Source organism: Mustela lutreola, chromosome 2 (genome assembly GCF_030435805.1).
Source record: "Mustela lutreola isolate mMusLut2 chromosome 2, mMusLut2.pri, whole genome shotgun sequence".
NCBI lineage: Eukaryota > Metazoa > Chordata > Mammalia > Carnivora > Mustelidae > Mustela > Mustela lutreola.
In genome coordinates, this window is record NC_081291.1 from 102171949 (window position 1) to 102188759 (window position 16811).

A 16811-nucleotide genomic window follows, 5' to 3' on the forward strand; every position below is an offset into this window, starting at 1 on the left:
AATATCTGAGCACCTTAAATTCCTTCTGAATAATATATTTTAATAACATTTGAATTATGATTTAATTCAAAATGAAAACCCATTTTAAATTCTTCTGAAGATTTGGTTAAATTTACATATCCTTTAATGGTAGGATTCATGAAAAACTCAAACTGTTAGCTCAATGATTGCTTTTCCTTAAGTTTTCCCATGAGTGTGTGTTTTCCGTGTATTCATTAATTATGTATTCTGCTGGGACAGAAGACAAGTGATAACAGACACCCAAGATGGCTTAAGAAAAATTACAGGAGTAGGGGCGCCTGGGTGGCTCAGTGGGTTAAGCCGCTGCCTTCGGCTCAGGTCATGATCTCAGGGTCCTGGGATCGAGTCCCGCATCGGGCTCTCTGCTCAGCAGAGAGCCTGCTTCCTCCTCTCTCTCTCTGCCCGCCTCTCTGCCTACTTGTGATCTCTGTCTGTCAAATAAATAAATAAAATCTTAAAAAAAAAAAGAAAAATTACAGGAGTAAAAGCCTGAAAATTGAAAACATTCTACTGGTACTAGTTTTTAACCAAATTGTGAAAACATTGACGTTATGTATTTTTTAGCAGTAGAACATCTTAGTTTAGTTTATCTTGACCTAAACAGGTTTCAGAGGGAGCATGGTTTGAGGAATACTATTTTAGAATTTAGCTGTTTATCAGAATTATACATATGGAAATAAAGTGGATTCGATTTTATATGTAATATGAAGACTCTTCTAAAACCATTTTAATTACTGGCTGTTGCAAAGTGACTTATCACTGAAACATGTTCATATTTTTAATATCCAGGTACCCAGATATTGTTCCATTTTGTAAAAATCCATATCTGTCTCTATTTTTAGATGACTTCAAACCTGCTTCTATTGATACTTCCTGTGAAGGTGAGCTTGAAGTCGGCAAAGGTGAACAGGTGACAATAACTCTGCCCAATATAGAAGTGAGTATTTGTATATATTCAGACTGAAAGTATCTTTTTGCAGGATTTTTACTAAATTCAAATGAAAATAATTGCACAGTTCATGCAGTGGTAGTTGAAGTAATTAACAAATACACCAAAGCAAAAAAACAAAACAAAAAAAACCCAAAACTTTTTTTAAGCCATTTTAGGTAAAGCAATCTGAAAATACTTTTTAAAAATACTTTGATCTATTTAATAAGTTTCAGGAACTATCATTTCAAATGATCTGAAACACTTAGAGGTCTAAACATATACTTATTAAACTAGTATTATGAACCAGATTTTGTACTCTAAACTAGGAATAATAGCATGTTCCCAGCCTTCTTGTCCTAATCTGTTATAGCAGGACACACAGATGTCTAATGGTATATATTAGAGCATGTACAAAATTTTGTGCTAGTACATCCATTGATTGAAATACTCTGCTTGGTAGAATCTTAAAAGGCTTCACAAGGCAGATGCTGTTTGAGTTGAGCCTTGAAGGACAAGTAGAATTTCATCAGGCAGAAAGGGAGTAGACTATTCTAGGCAGAAGAACAGTATGTAAATGGCTCTAATAGAGAAAGAATAAGAAGTTTGTGGAAAAAATGAATTAATGTAGTAAATAACAGAATTTTGAAAAATGATCGATAGAAGTAGTCTCTGGAAAGATGAATTGGGATCAGATGGTGAAAAATTTATCATCTTCTAATGTAGAATTTAGGCTTTATTCCATAGGTATTAGAATACCATTAGAGGTTTCTGAGGAGAGTAGTAACATGATTAGATTTTTGCTTTTAGAGTGGTTTTAGCAATAGTTTGGGGAATGGGTTAGGAAAAAAAGACACTAGGTCAAGGAGGCTTTAGCCAAAGTTTTGTCCATTTAAAAAATTTCCAGATGTTTCAAATACTATTTACATAAATAGACAAATTAAGTGTTGCTCTAGTTTTCTCAGCTTTTGAGTTAGAAATGTGCATTCAACTTGTTTCTTTTTTTCTTTTATACTGACTTGAGCTATTCTCAGAGAACACGAAGACTGTAACTTTATATTTTAACCTACAGAGAAAGCACTGGACTGAGATTTTTTCTCTGTTCTGTTGAATTTTTTAACAGAAATTATTTTGTGCTAATTCATCGACATTCTTGTTTGCATTTATGAGATGATTTGTTGTGATTGGAGGTAGAGCGAGCAAGCTCTCTATCCTCTAGTCTTCTAGGCTTCTTATTTTTTATCAGCCAACACTATTTATTGAGACCCCACTGTTATGTCAGACTGTATCAGTTGCTGCCTTTGAAAGAATTCCTAAGGTTAATTAAATTTGTGGAAAGACTTCCCATTTGTTCCCTTACAAACTGAAGGAAATGAACAACCAATTCAGTGTGATATGTGGATGAATAAACTTTTGCCTTATTCTGTTATGAAAAGCTGGCATCTCTAAATAGTTCGGAAATTTTGTACCAGTAAGTCAAAGGCCATTTTGCTTTATGATGTTTATTAAAGAAAAACCTAAACTATCCCCTTAATTCTAAAAGTTATTGAAAAGCTTTAAGTTGATAACTGGTAGCACTAGCCTGGTCTCAGGTTATAGGATTATTGATCAGTGATGATTGGTTTGTGGAAAAAAAAAACTTTAACTTTGCCATGTAGATTTTTTTCCCTCAAATTAACAATCCTTCCATCCCCATTCCTTGCACTGCTTTGCTCTTACAAGCAGGTGGGGGTTCTTACATTTATTAATGAAACTTTCTCATTCACACATATCCTTCTTTAAGCAAGAGTTACCATCCACCATGTTTTTGGTTATGATCTCAATTGAGATATCTCTTTAGAGAATGACAAATATAGAGAGAAGTTTTCAAACCTTCACACTGTAAATTTCTAAAAGAGCAAAGAAATAATTTGGGAAGAAGTAATATCCCTCACCAGTCCACCAGAGATATATCCAAAAAGAATATGTCTCAATATTTGTGTGCATGTATGTATGCATGAGAAAGAAACAGAGGGCAGAAGGGCCATATTTGCACATACCTTCTGTGTGGCAACTCCTGTGCTAAGTAGCTATTGGGAACAGCAGAAAACTAGACATGGTCAGTGTCCTGGAAAATATTACCATTTAATGAGAAAGACAGGAAATAACTGCTTAAAATATTGAAATGTAAGGACTGTCACAGAGGTATACACAGAATATTACAGAAGTGCAGAAGAAAACTCAGCAGAGGAAGAAGAGATGCCAGGGTTTCCTGTCTTGAAGAAGAGTGGAAGTTACCCAGGTAAAGGAAAGAGGGAAGACATTTTAGGCAGAGAAAAGAAAAAGACATGGGTTAAGACAAGGCAACAAAAAAGTCTGTTATGTTTGAAGAACTACATATAAGCCACTCTGGCTAGATCAGAAGGAGTCCACTAGGAACATAGTGGGATATGGAAAGGCATTTAGGAATCAAATAAAAAAGTGTTTAATGTGTAATGCGAAAGAATTTTAAGTTTATTCTATAGCCCTTTTAGACAGCTGAAATAAAAGAGAATAGTTAAAATTACCACCTGTAGAAAGCAAATATTTTTTTCTGCTGACCATACAGTCCTAGAACAATTGTGAATAAGAGTAGAAATTACATTCTCAAAAACACTTTGTGGTTTTCTTCCCTTAAGAATTTCGTTAAACAAGTAGGAGGTTTAATATTTCTTCAGAGTTCTTAAGTTTATGGAAATGTAATGAATGTTGGTCGGGGTATTTAGATTCTCTATTTTCTCTATGAACTTGCTTTCATCATTTGGGTAAAAATGACTAGAAGGTAGAAGTCATTCTATAAAATGGAACTTTCATTATACTATACTTTCAAGAGTACCTTCAGTTTCTGGCCATTCCTTCATAAGGTAGATTTTCTTATTTTCATTCCTCTGGATTTCCTTTGTTAATGCCAAGTAGAAGAACCTAATAAAAATGAAGACTATTAAGCTGATTAATATTGGGCATTTACAAATCTCTCTTCCTTACAAATAATTCTCTATATTTGGCTATTATAAACTTTCAAAATGTTAAATCTTGAGGGGAAAAGACCTAACTATAATGATTTGTCTTTGGTGCTGTCCAAGTGTGACATTCTTTAGTGTTGTCTCTATCTTGAGGAGTACTTTTGTGGGACTCATTGAAATAGTCCACTTCAAACTTCCAAACTACCCTTCCTGTTATGCAGGAAATGCATCTCTAATGGCTGCTTTTGACGTTAGCCCCCAAATGTTGACTTGTGGAAATTCTATATGTCAGATGTGCTACTATCCCACTCTAAGCCACCCTCTTTGGCAATGTCCCTTCCAGGATGAACTGTTTGATTCTGTCCACCGAGTATTTAGCTCAAATGAGAAATTAGCCCACCACATTCTTGGGACCTCAGCTTATTTTAAGACTGGTTCTATTTTCACATCTTATTGTAATTATGTTTTTTAATGAATTGTATCTTTTACCATATATATTTTTTAATCCTGTTTTTGTGATTTTAATCTTAGTACCTTGTCTCATAGTAATATTGCACCCTTTCTTTTGATTTGCATGTTCATGGAATCTCAGTGTCTGTTTTTTTTTAATTCAGCTGACATTTTGTTTTAAATATATCTTTTGTTAACAGAATATTGTTTCTTTTTTTATGAATTTATTTTTGAGAAAGAAAGAAAGAGCACATGAGTAGGGGTAGGGGTAGAAGGGGAAGGAGAGAGAGAATCCCAAGAAGACTCCACACTAAGCATGGAGCATGAAGCAGGGCTCAATCTCACAGTCCTGAGATCATGACCTGAGGTCATGACTTTAGCCAAAACCAAGAGTCAGGTGCTCAACAGACTGAGCCACCCAGGTGTCCTATTCTGTTTCATTTTTAAACCGAGTTTGACACTTCCTGTTTTTATTAAAAGAATTCTATCCACATTTAGTTCAAAGCTGATGTGCCTGATTTTTACATCTATCATCTTTGGTATGTTTATTAGTTATTTTAGTTTTTCCCTCATTTTTTAAATTAGTTTCATTAAGCATCTCTTCTTTCTTTTTCCCTTCTCCTATTTGGGAGTACAATTGTACTTTTCCCTTTCATTACTGATTAATTTCCTGTCCTGGTATTCATAGTCAGGCATGATCAGATTTCCCTGTCAGCAGATGGGGGACAAAATTGAAAGGACAGTAGGGAGGAGAATAGGAACCGAGGTGAGATGATGATTGCATTATGAAGTTGGGTAATAGTAAATATGGAGATGATTGGATGTATTCAGTAATTTTTTTGTTTGTTGGTTCGTTTTTAAGGAGTGAATGAGTTTAATCTTGTAAATATAGAACATTTGGAACAGTGTCTAGTATTCTGTAGATGTTCACATATATTTATACAAGGCAGTCTTTTTAAAAGGTTAATTCTGAGGACACCTGGGTGGTTCATTTGGTTGAGCATCAGACTTTTGATTTTTGGCTTAGGTCATGATCTCAGGGTCCTGAGATCCAGTCCCACGCTGGGCTCCATGCTGGGCATGAAGCCTGCTTAGGATTCTCTTTCTTCTTCTCCCTTTGCCCCTCCCCCTGCTTGTGTGTGCTCTTGCATGCTATAAATGAATGAATGAATGAATGGTCATTCTTCTGCAAATGCTTCTTATGACTTACAGAAAAAAAAAAAAAAAATCTCAAACCCTCCCCAGAGCCAGCAAGACCCTGCAGGATCTAACACTTATCCATCTGCCCAAGCTCATCTCCCTTTCCCACAAGCCCTTTTCTCTCCCTTCATCTTTCTGGCCTCAGATCTTTTGCACTTGCTGTTTCCTTTTTCTGAAGCCCCCCACCCCCAGTTCTGTGGTGGCTGAGTCCTTATCTTTCAGGCTGCCTCTGATTTAAATTTCATTTGCTGAAAATAGTTAATTTAGAGGCAAAGACAACTCATATGCTTGGGAGTTTCTTGGTAATTTAATACTTTAATACTCCTTTCTTGGGGTATAGAATAAGGGAATAGGCAGTAATTAAAGTTTAGGATAGGAATGGTGCTCAATTTAATAAAAAAGCTTTGCTTTTTAAAAGCTTGTTCAAAGTGTGGAAGACAGGTATAGAGACTATGAAAATTTTATTTAACCTGTTACTTCAGATCAAAATGTTCAGATTGTTCATATTCAATATCCATTTAGTATTTGTGAAGGCCTTGGTACTTCAGGTGCTAGGAGCAAGAAAAGAAATCATAATCCAGTCCTTTAATGTTCAGGAACTCAACGTGCAATAATGTATTATAATTTTAAGATCTATCCTAAGTAGGAATACAAATATTATAAAGAAGAACATTGCACAAATCTCTTATTAACTGTAATTTGAGTCCTTGAATTGCTGTTTAGGGGTATCCTACTCATTTCTTCCTCTATTCCTCATATTTGCTGTAAATTGATAGTTATATCTAAAGGTTTAATGAGAGATTGTGTGTGTGTGTGTGTGTGTGTGTGTGTGTTTAGGCAAGAATACTTTATAGGTGATACTGTTTACTTTTATATTGCATCATGAAGTGTATCCAGTTATCTCAATTAATGATGCTAAAATTAATAGTGAGGTTTAGCCTAACAGATAACCTGTGTAGGTAAGTGCCATTTTAAGAAAATACCACATTTGAAAAACTAAGCTTATATAGGAAGAAGGAATGGATAGGAAATACAATTCAGGGCTTCTGTTCCTTTATCTGTAAAAAGTATTGGTTGCATTAAAATTGAATCCCAATTGCCTGTTGTAGACCAATGAAACAAATCTTTAATGACTTAGGGCAAGTACTTCCTCTATTTCCTTTCCTCGGTGATAGCAGGTTTGAGACCTCAGCTTTGTTTCATCTCTGTCTTTTTTTACTATGAATCCTTGTTGTCCAACTAATGGACTTAGAAAGTTAGATGACTTGAGGTATAACATAGATTGAGAAACACAGAAGATTTAAAAGGCTCTCCCAACTGAATTTCTATGATAAATTTCAAGTAATGATAATTAACTTTTTAAACAGGGTTCAACTCCACCAGTAACTGTTTTCAAAGGTTCAAAGAAACCTTACTTAAAAGAATGCATTTTAATTATTAACCATGACACTGGAGAATGTCGACTAGAAAAACTCAGCAGTAACATCACTGTAAAAAAAACAAGGTATGTGGTTAATGAAATAAATTACTTTATCAACAAATAAATTGCTAAGAAAATGTCAATGAAAGAAATGATTGGACCAAGTACATTATTATGCAAGGATTATTTCTGCATGATACAGAAATGTTTTAATCTTTTTCCAAGTTTAAATTTGGTAGAGATCCTTAGCCAAAGACTTTTACCCCTTCTTCTATGACATATAAAAGCTTTTTTGTTTCTGAATGTTTTCTGTATATGGAGGTCTACATTTATTTTATTTTAAGTGTTTTCATAGAATTGGACTTAAAAGAACCATTATATACTTTGCAAAATAATTTCATCTTCACTAGTAAAAATTTATTAAGCACCTAGAACATGTAAGGCACTAAGAAAAGAACAATTTCTTATACAAATACTAACCTCAAAATGTCTGTATTTTAACTGGATTAACGGATAATTCTATTTAAAAAGTCAGTAAGAATATAGCCATCTCATATTCTTGTTTGTAAACATGTGGTGCATTATCATGCAATATAAGGGACCTACACTAAAAGCCATAAAAATAGCATAGACAAAAATTGTTCTAGGACTTAAGGGAATGGAGAAGTTATCATTTATTAGAGCATTTAGGGAGTCCTTACTGATGTCTTGAGAGGTTAAGAATTCGAAGGGATACATGCACCCTGATGTTTATAGCAGCATTATCAACAAATAGCCAAAATATGAAAACAGCCCAAATGTCCACCAGTTGATGAATAGATAAAGAAGATGTGGTATATGTACATACACAATGAAATATTACCCAGCCATAAAAAAGAATGAAGTCTTGCCATTTGCAGCGACCTGGATGGAGCTGGAGAGTGTTATGCTAAGTGAAATAGTCAGAGAGAGACAAATAACGTATGATTTCATTCATATGTGAAATTTAAGAAACAAAACAATTATAGGTGAAAAAAAGAGAGAGGGACAACCAAGAAACATAACCTTAACCATAGAGAACAAACTGATGGTTACCACACAGGAGGTGGGTGGAAGGAAGGATTAAATGGGTGGTAGGAATTAAGGAGGGCACTTGGATGTTGAATATAAGTGGTGAATCACTAAATTCTACACCTGTAACTAATATTATACTGTATGTTAACTAACTAGAATTTAAATAAAAACTTTTTTAAAAAAGAAAAAAGATTTGGGACTTCCCCCTCCAAACATACTTTATGATAAGAATTAATATGGGTGCTTATTAAATATGAGTTCCCAAATCCAACTTCAGATCAAAGAAGGACCCTAGAAAGCTCTATTTTTATTATCCCCTCCCTGCCCCAGTAATTTTTATTAGTAATTTTTATTAGTAGAAAATATTTAATTGATTAGAGAGAACAGGAAGTTGTAGGCAAAGCTTGAAGGCAGGAATATATCTATCTGACTTATTTGGAGCCAGTGAATAAGACCTGTTTGAATAGAGCAGACATTTGTTTCTGTGCCCCAGTCTAAGGAGATTGACTTGCTTACATTTTTTTGAAACATTAATCCATGAAACAAGTTGGGTAGAATGAAACAATGTGGCAAACAGAAAAATACATAAACCATGATTTTTGAAAGTAGGAATGAAGAGAATAGTGAGGTTCTAAATACTCTGTGAAGGTATAACTGATAGGATTTGGTGACTGGAAATGGAAGATACAGAAGTCAAGCATAACTGTATTATATACTTTTCTCTTAAAAATATTCAAAAGAAAGTGTATGAATCTCCTTTAGTAACATGTCTTAAAGTTGGGAATGAAAAATGTGAGAGTGAATTGATTTTAATAGAAATGATAATTTTAGAATTTAGGGGATATGTTGTATTTGTTATACACTTATGTATAATTTCTGTTTATCTTTGTAATTTGTATACATCTTATTTTTTCAATTTTGAGTAGTAATCTTGTTTTTTTATTTACATTTGTATCCCCCACTGGATCTGTGTATATATCATGCATACAGCAGGGCCCAATAGATAGTTGTTAAATAATGAACTAAACTAATGTTTTAATTTTTGAATGTCATTTTAAGGATATTTAGGGAAAAGAATAAGCGGTTAATTCTAGTAACTTTGTAAGTTGCAGTTGTTAAATTTCTATCATCCTTGTATTGAGCTTTGATATTCTTTATTCCAGAGTTGAAGGAAGTAGTAAAATTCAGTATCGTATAGAACAACAGCAGCAACAAATGCGAAATTCAGCTAGGACTCCCAATCTTGTGAAACATTCTCCATCTGAAGACAAAATGTCCCCAGCATCTCCCATGGATGATATTGAAAGAGGTAAAATCTAAATGTGTATAATGCCCCTTGTAAGAAGTTATTAAGATTTCAGTCATGGAAACACAAGAGACAAAGAAGGTCATTAGATAATGATAAAGGGATCATTTCATCAAGAGGATATAACGGTTGAAAATGTATATGCATCCATGCATCCAATATTGGAGCACCCTAATAATATTACACATTTATAGATCTGGGAAGAAATAGAGCTAGCAATGCAAAAATAGTAGGGGACTTCAATACCCTCACTTTCAACAATAGATATATCATCAACATATCATTCAACAATAGATATATCATCAAGACATCAAGAAAATCAATAAGAAAGTACTGGATTTGAACTAGACTTTAGACCAGATAGACCTAACATATTTGTATAAAACATGCTATCCAATAGCAGCAGAATACACATTCCTCTCAAATATATGCTGAACATTCTCCATGATACAACATATGTTAGGTCACAAAGCAAGTCTTAATGAGTTTAAGGAGACTGAAATCATATTAAGTATCTTTTCCAACCACAGTGGTTTGAAATTAGTATCAACAATGGAAGAAATGGAGAAATTCACAAATTTGTGGAAATTAAACAACATGCACCTGAACAACCAATGGATTGAAGAAGAAATCGGAAGGGAAATTTTAAAGGAAAAGTGAATTAGGGGAAATCGGAGGGGGAGACAACCATAAGAGACTGTGGACTTTAAGAAACAAACTGAGGGTTTTGGAGGAGAGGGGTGTGGGTGGATGGGTGAGCCTGGTTGTGGGTATTATGGAGGGCACGTATTGCACAGACCACTGGGTGTGGTGCATAAACAATGAATCTTAGAACACTGAAAAAATTAAAATTTTAAAAATCTTGAAATATATGAAATGGAAGGGCAATATACCAGAACTTATAGGATACAGCAAAAGCTCTTCAAGAAAGAAATTTATAGGAATAAATGCCTACATTAAGAAAAAATTAAGATCTCAAATAACCTAACTTTATAACCTCAAGGGACTATAAAAAGAGCAAGCTAACCAAAATTCAGTGTAAGGAAGGAAATAACAAAGATTATTCAGAATTGAAATAAGAGAAATAGACTACAAAAACAATAGAAAAGATGAATGAAGCTGATTTGGTTTTTTAAAAAGATTAACCAGCTTTTAACTAATGAAGAAAAAAAGAGCAATGAGAGACATTATAACTGATAGTACAGAAATACATTCACAAGAGACTGAAAGATTATATACCAACAAGTTGTATAACCTAGAACAAATGGATAAATTCCTAGAAAGAGACAACCTACCAAGACTGAATCATGAAGAAAGAGAAAATCTGAACAGACCAACAATAAGTAAGGAGATTAAATCAGTAATCAAAAATCTCCTAGCAAAGAAAAGCCCACGTCCATATAGATGGCTTTACTGCTGAAATCTACCAAATGTTTAAAAAGAATTAATGCCAGATCTTCTCAAGCTATTCCAGCAAAATGAAGAGGAGGAAACACTTTCAAATTAATTTTACAAATCCAGTATTACTCTGATACCAAAAGCCAGAGGACACTAAAAAAATTATAGACCAATATCCCAGATGAACATAGGTGGAAAAGTCCTCAACAAAATACTAGCAAACCAGGTTCAACAGTATGTTAAATGGTTCATACACCATCATCAAATGGGATTTATGCTGGGAATGCAAGGATATTGCAACATATGCAAATCAATAGATGTGATATATCATGTTAACAGAATGATTTTCTCTGAAAATCATATCTCAGTAGATGCAGAAAAAGCACTTGACAAAATTCAACATTTCACCTTAAAAACTCTCAATGAATTAGATACAGAATAAATATAGATCTACATAATAAAGGCCATATATGAGAAGCCCGCAGCTATCATACTCAACAGCGAAAAGCTGAAAGTTTTCTTCTAAGATCAGGAATAAGACAAGACACTCTCATCTTCATTCATTCATCTAGAGAAAGGTATTTTGGCTCCTTCCACAGTTTGGCTATTGTGGACATTGCTGCTATGAACATTGGGGTATATATGGCCCCCTTTTTTTTTAATCTTTGGGGTAAATACCCAGTGTACAATTGCTTGGTCATAGGGTAGCTTTATTTTTAACTTTATAAGGAACCTCCACATTGTTTTCCAAAGTGGCTGTACCAACTTGCAGTGAGTGGGGAAAATCACAGGGGGAGACAAACCATGAGAGACTATGGACTCCGGGAATCAAACTCAGGGTTCTGGGGTAGGTGATAGGTTGAGTCCAGTGATGCATATTAAGGAAGGCATGTATTGCATAGAGCACTGGGTGTTATATGTAAACAGTGAACCATGAAACACTACGTCAAAAACTAATGATGTACTGTATGATGACTAACATAATTAAAAAAAAGAAATCAAAAAGCAAAAAAAAAAAAAAGACAAGAAAAGACAAAACACTGCATAGTACTAAAATCCTAGCCAGAGCAATTGGGCAAGAAAAAGAAAGAAATTGATCTAAATTGGAAAGAGGAAATAAATTTGTTTCTACAGATGACATGAGCTTATGCCTAAAAAACCCTAAAGACTCCACCAAAAAACCGTTAGAATAAGTGAATTCAGTAAAGTTGCAGGATACAAAATCAATATACAAAAACCAGTTACATTTCCATATACTAACAAACTATCGGAAAGAGAAATAAGTGAAATAACCTACACAGAGAAAGGTAAATATTATTTGATCACATGTGGAAGCAATCTAAAAAAGTTACACTCATAGATACCGTGTAGGAGAGTGGTTGCCAGGGACTGTAGGGGTAGGGAAAAGAGATATTGGTCAAAGGGTTAAAAACTTTGAGTTATAAGATGAATAAGTTCTGGGGATCTAATATATGCTATGGTGTCTAAATTTTTTTTATTGTGTTATGTTAGTCACCATACAATACATCATTAGTTTTTTTCCCCCTGTTTAGAAATCTTTATTTTTTTCTTTTTTTTTTTTATTAACATATAACACATTATTAGCCCCAGGGTACTAGTCTGTGAATCGCCAGGTTTACACACTTCATAGCACATACCCTCCCCAATGTCCATAACCATCTCCCTGCCCCTCTCCCCCCACAACCCTCAGTTTGTTTTGTGAGATTAAGAGTCTCTTATGGTTTGTCTCCCTCCCAATCCCATCTTGTTTCATTTACTCTTTTCCTACCCCCCAACCCCCCATGTTGCCTCTCAACTTCCTCATATCAGGGAGATCATATGATAACTGTCTTTCTCTAATTGGCTTATTTCGCTAAGCATAATACACTCTAGTTCCATCCATGTGGTCACAAAAGGCAAGATTTCATTTCTTTTGATGGCTGCATAGTATTCCATTATGTATATATATACCATCTCTTCTTTATCCATTCACCTGTTGATGGACATCTAGGTTCTTTCCATAGTTTGGCTATTATGGACATTGCCGCTATAAACATTCGGTGCACGTGCCCCTTCAGATCACTACGTTTGTATCTTTAGGGTAAATACCCAGTAGTGCAATTGTTGGGTCATAGGGTCGCTCTATTTTCATCTTTTTGAGGAACCTCCATGCTGTTTTCCAGAGTGGTTGCACCAGCTTGCATTCCCACCAGCAGTGTAGGAGGGTTCCCCATTCTCCACATACATCATTAGTTTTTGATGTAGTGTTTCATTATTCATTGTTTGTATATAACACCCAGTGCTCTATATAATATGTGCCCTCCTTAATACCCACCACCTCTAAATTTTTTAAAGATTTTATTTAAATTCTAGTTACTTAACAGTGTAATATTAGTTTCAGATATACAATTTAGTGATTCAACACTCACCTACAACACCCATTGTTCATCACAACATGTGCATTCCTTAATCCCCATCACCTATTTACCCCATCTCCTGCAGTCTCCCATCCAGCAACCCTCAGTTTGTTTTGTACAGTTAAGTGTAGGTTTCTTGGTTTGCCTCTCTTTTTCCCCCTATGTTCATTTGTTCGTTTCTTAAATTCCACATGAGTGAAATCCTGTGGTATTTGTCTCTCTGACTGACTTATTTCACTTAGTGTAATACTCTCTAGCTCTATCTATGTTGTTACAAATGACAAGATTTCATTCTTTTTTATGGCTGAGTAATATTCCATTGGAGGTATTTATGTGTGTATATATAAAATATATATTTAAAGTTTATATATATAATGTATATATATACAAATCTCACATCTTCTTTATCCATTCATCAGCCGATGGACATTTGGGCTGTTTCCATAACATGTGACTATTAGCCATCTGTCTTCATTGGAAAAATGTCTATTCATGTCTTCTGCCCATTATTTAATCAGATTATTTGTGGTTTTTTGTGTCAAGTTTGATAAGTTTTTTTATATATATTTTTTATACCTACCCCTTGTCAAATATGCCATTTGCAAATATCTTCTCCCATTCTGAAGGTTGCCTTTTAGTTTTGTTGTTCTCTTTGCTGTACGGAAGCTCTTTATTTTGATGAAGTCCTAATAGTTTAATTTTGCTTTTGTTTCCTTGCCTCATGAGATATATCTAGTAAGCAGTTACTGTGGCTGATGTCAAAGAGGTTACTACCTGTGTTTTCCTCTTGGATTTTAATGGTTTCATGTCTCACAGTTAGGTCTTTAATCCATTTTACATTTATTTTTGTGTATGGTGTAAGAGAGTGGTCCAGTTTCATCCTTTTGCATGTTGCTGCCCAATTTCCCCACCGCTATTTGTTGAAGAGACTTTTTCCCACTGGATATTCTCTCCTGCCTTGTCAAAGTTGTGAGTTTATTTCTGGGTTTTCTATTCTGTTCTATTGATTTGTGTGTCTATTTTTATGCCAGTAGTATGGTGTCTAAATTTTTTTTTCTTTTTTTTTTTTAAAGATTTTATTTATTTATTTGTCAGGGAGAGAGAGCGAGCAAGCACAGGCAGAGTGGCAGGCAGAGGCAGAGGGAGAAGCAGGCTCCCCGCCAAGCAAGGAGCCTGATGTGGGACTCGATCCCAGGATGCTGGGATCATGACCTGAGCCAAAGGCAGCCGCTTAATCAACAGAGCCACCCAGGCGTCCCAAGTGTCTAAATTTTCTAAGAGAGCAGATCTTACGAGTTCCCATCACACACACACACACACACTCTCTCTCTCTCTCTCACACACACACACACACACACAAATGGAAGCTATGAGGTGATGAATAATGTACATCAAAGCATTAAGTTGTACATTTGGTTTTTTTCCTCTTGCCCAAAAAAAGTGCTTTAATAATTATGTCTAAAATTTTCTCATAGAAATCAGTTGATTTTAGTGTTTTTCTTCAGTCAAAGCTAGGACACCAGAGTAAAAGCCCCTGGGAGCAGCCAGTCCCCTGTGGGGTCCCAGGTAGGGCCTGTCAGAAGAGCAGGTTTCAGAAGCTGGGGCTGGAGGCTACTCAGGAGATGGGCCTCAGGCTCAGCTTGAGCCCTTCCCCGACCTGCAGGCAATCCTGTCTCCATCCAGTAGATGTCGTATTATTCCAGAGCATGTCATTATTGCCTGAAGTGCTGCTTGTGCAGGCTGTGGATGGCCAGCAGGAGCAAGGCCAGGCTTTGACAGCCACTGTCTATCCTGTCGCATTTCCTGAGCCAGGGCACTCACAGTGTGGTGTGGAAATGGCCCAGACCATTGCAGAGTTCCTGAACTCCAGAATCCCCCAGGTTGTTGCTCATTGGCAGCATCACCAGAACTGTTTTGGGTCAAAGTCATGCTGAAGTGGTGGCAGCAGGTGGCTGTAAGCTGCAGGACTTTGCCCACCAGGCTCAACTCTTCAGGCTATCCTTGGCCCTAAGGACATGGCACAGGTCTCTACAACCCCTGGTGGTGAGCTCACAGTCCCAGAGCCACTGGGCCCTGAGTCAGGATCTATGGTGTAGCATTCTGGGGCATAGCTCAGCAATGCCTAGGTCACCCTGCTTGTCACCCAGATCCAGCGCCTGCAGTGAGTCCTTGGAGGTCACAATACCACACAGGTTCTTCCCATTGGCCCATATGAGGCCACAGTTCTCCAGCTCGAGCATCTCAAACTGGTGGCAGGTAGAGTCCACCGGGCCGTTGTATAGCGCTCAGACGACAGCCTCGCAGATGTCATCGTTGCTCACCATGAACTCCTTAGAATGCTGCTTGGCCTTTGAACACCACAGCTAGGGGCTCAAAACTAGCAGCTATGAGGCTGTAGTACTCTAGCTGAAGGATCTCACAGCAACACTGGGAGTCCAAGAGACCTTTGCGGAACAGCTGCAGGCCTGCATCCACCAACAAATTATCAGTGAAGTGCAGTTTGTGAAGGATGGGCACCAAGTGCTGCACACAGGACAGGACCCCACAGGCAGCCTCCATCAGGCAGCAATTCTGCATCTTGCAGGTGGGGCTCTATGGACCCTGGAGCACGAGGTGCATACCAGCATCACCCAGCTCTTTTGGTGCACAGCCTAAGCTCAGTCAGGGAGGGATTGGCCCAGAGAGCACAGCTGACATCCTTGCAACACAGCTTTGTGAAACCCCTGTCATCCAGCCTGACCACCTTGAACTGTTGGATCAGAGGCAGGAGCTCTCTCCACTCAGCATCACCCAATTGCTCACACTGAACGTCCAGATTCTTGGTTCAAGGCAAAGTGTTTTCTCAGGCCAAACTGCTTTTTACACTGGGACTGGGGAGCCTGTCATACACTTTGAATATACAGTTTTGTCAACTATAGGTCAGAACAGCTAGGAAAAAAAAAAGAAATCCATCTGTATGTACTGTTCCCTTATACACATTGGGAGAGTAAGAGGATTTGGAGGGTAGTTTCTGCCAAAATAGATTTTAATTTTTATAGTTTTAATTTTTCACATTCTTTACTTAAATTACAAATATATTTAATTAAGTATAATGGTATAAGTGTAGCATTTAGATTTGGCATTGTCTATGTCTTTTTTTTAATTTAATTTTTTTTCAGTGTTCTAAAATTCATTCTTTATGCATCACACCCAGTGCTCCATGTAATACGTGCCCTCCGTAATACCCACCACCAGGCTTACCCCACCCCCCACCCTTTCCTCCTCCAAAACCCTCAGTTTGTTTATCAGAGTCCACAGTCTCTCATGGATTGTCTCCCCCTCCTATTTCCCCCAACTCACTTCTCCTCTCCATCTCCCAGTATCCTCTGTGTTATTCCTTATACTCCACAAGTGAGTTAGAACATATGACAATTGACTCTGTCTGCTTGGTTTCTTTTGCTGAGTGAAATGCCTGTGTTTTTAATGGTAGAGGAGCTTTCTAAATAAAATGCTTAAAATGCTGTAAATGTTTGTTTAACCTCATCTATTCCTCATCAACAGTTTCTTAGAAGCTAACACACTCAAATTTTATGTTACTTATTTAATATTTATGTTTAATATTATTTACTTAACCTATCTATTAATTTCTGTTTTATTT

General features: G+C 36.2%; 1 protein-coding gene across 1 annotated transcript in view; it reads left to right on the forward strand.

Annotated features, from left to right (window-relative positions):
• Positions 1–863: 863 nt before the first annotated feature.
• The window catches only part of EAF2 (ELL associated factor 2), a 32502-nt gene continuing 16554 nt past the window's right edge, over positions 864–16811 (forward strand). Inside the window, exons 1-2 of the mRNA XM_059162808.1 lie at positions 864–958; positions 9217–9362. Of these exons, the coding sequence (XP_059018791.1) occupies positions 9269–9362 (94 nt within the window). The 5' untranslated portion in view covers positions 864–958; positions 9217–9268. The remainder of the gene's footprint in view (positions 959–9216; positions 9363–16811) is intronic.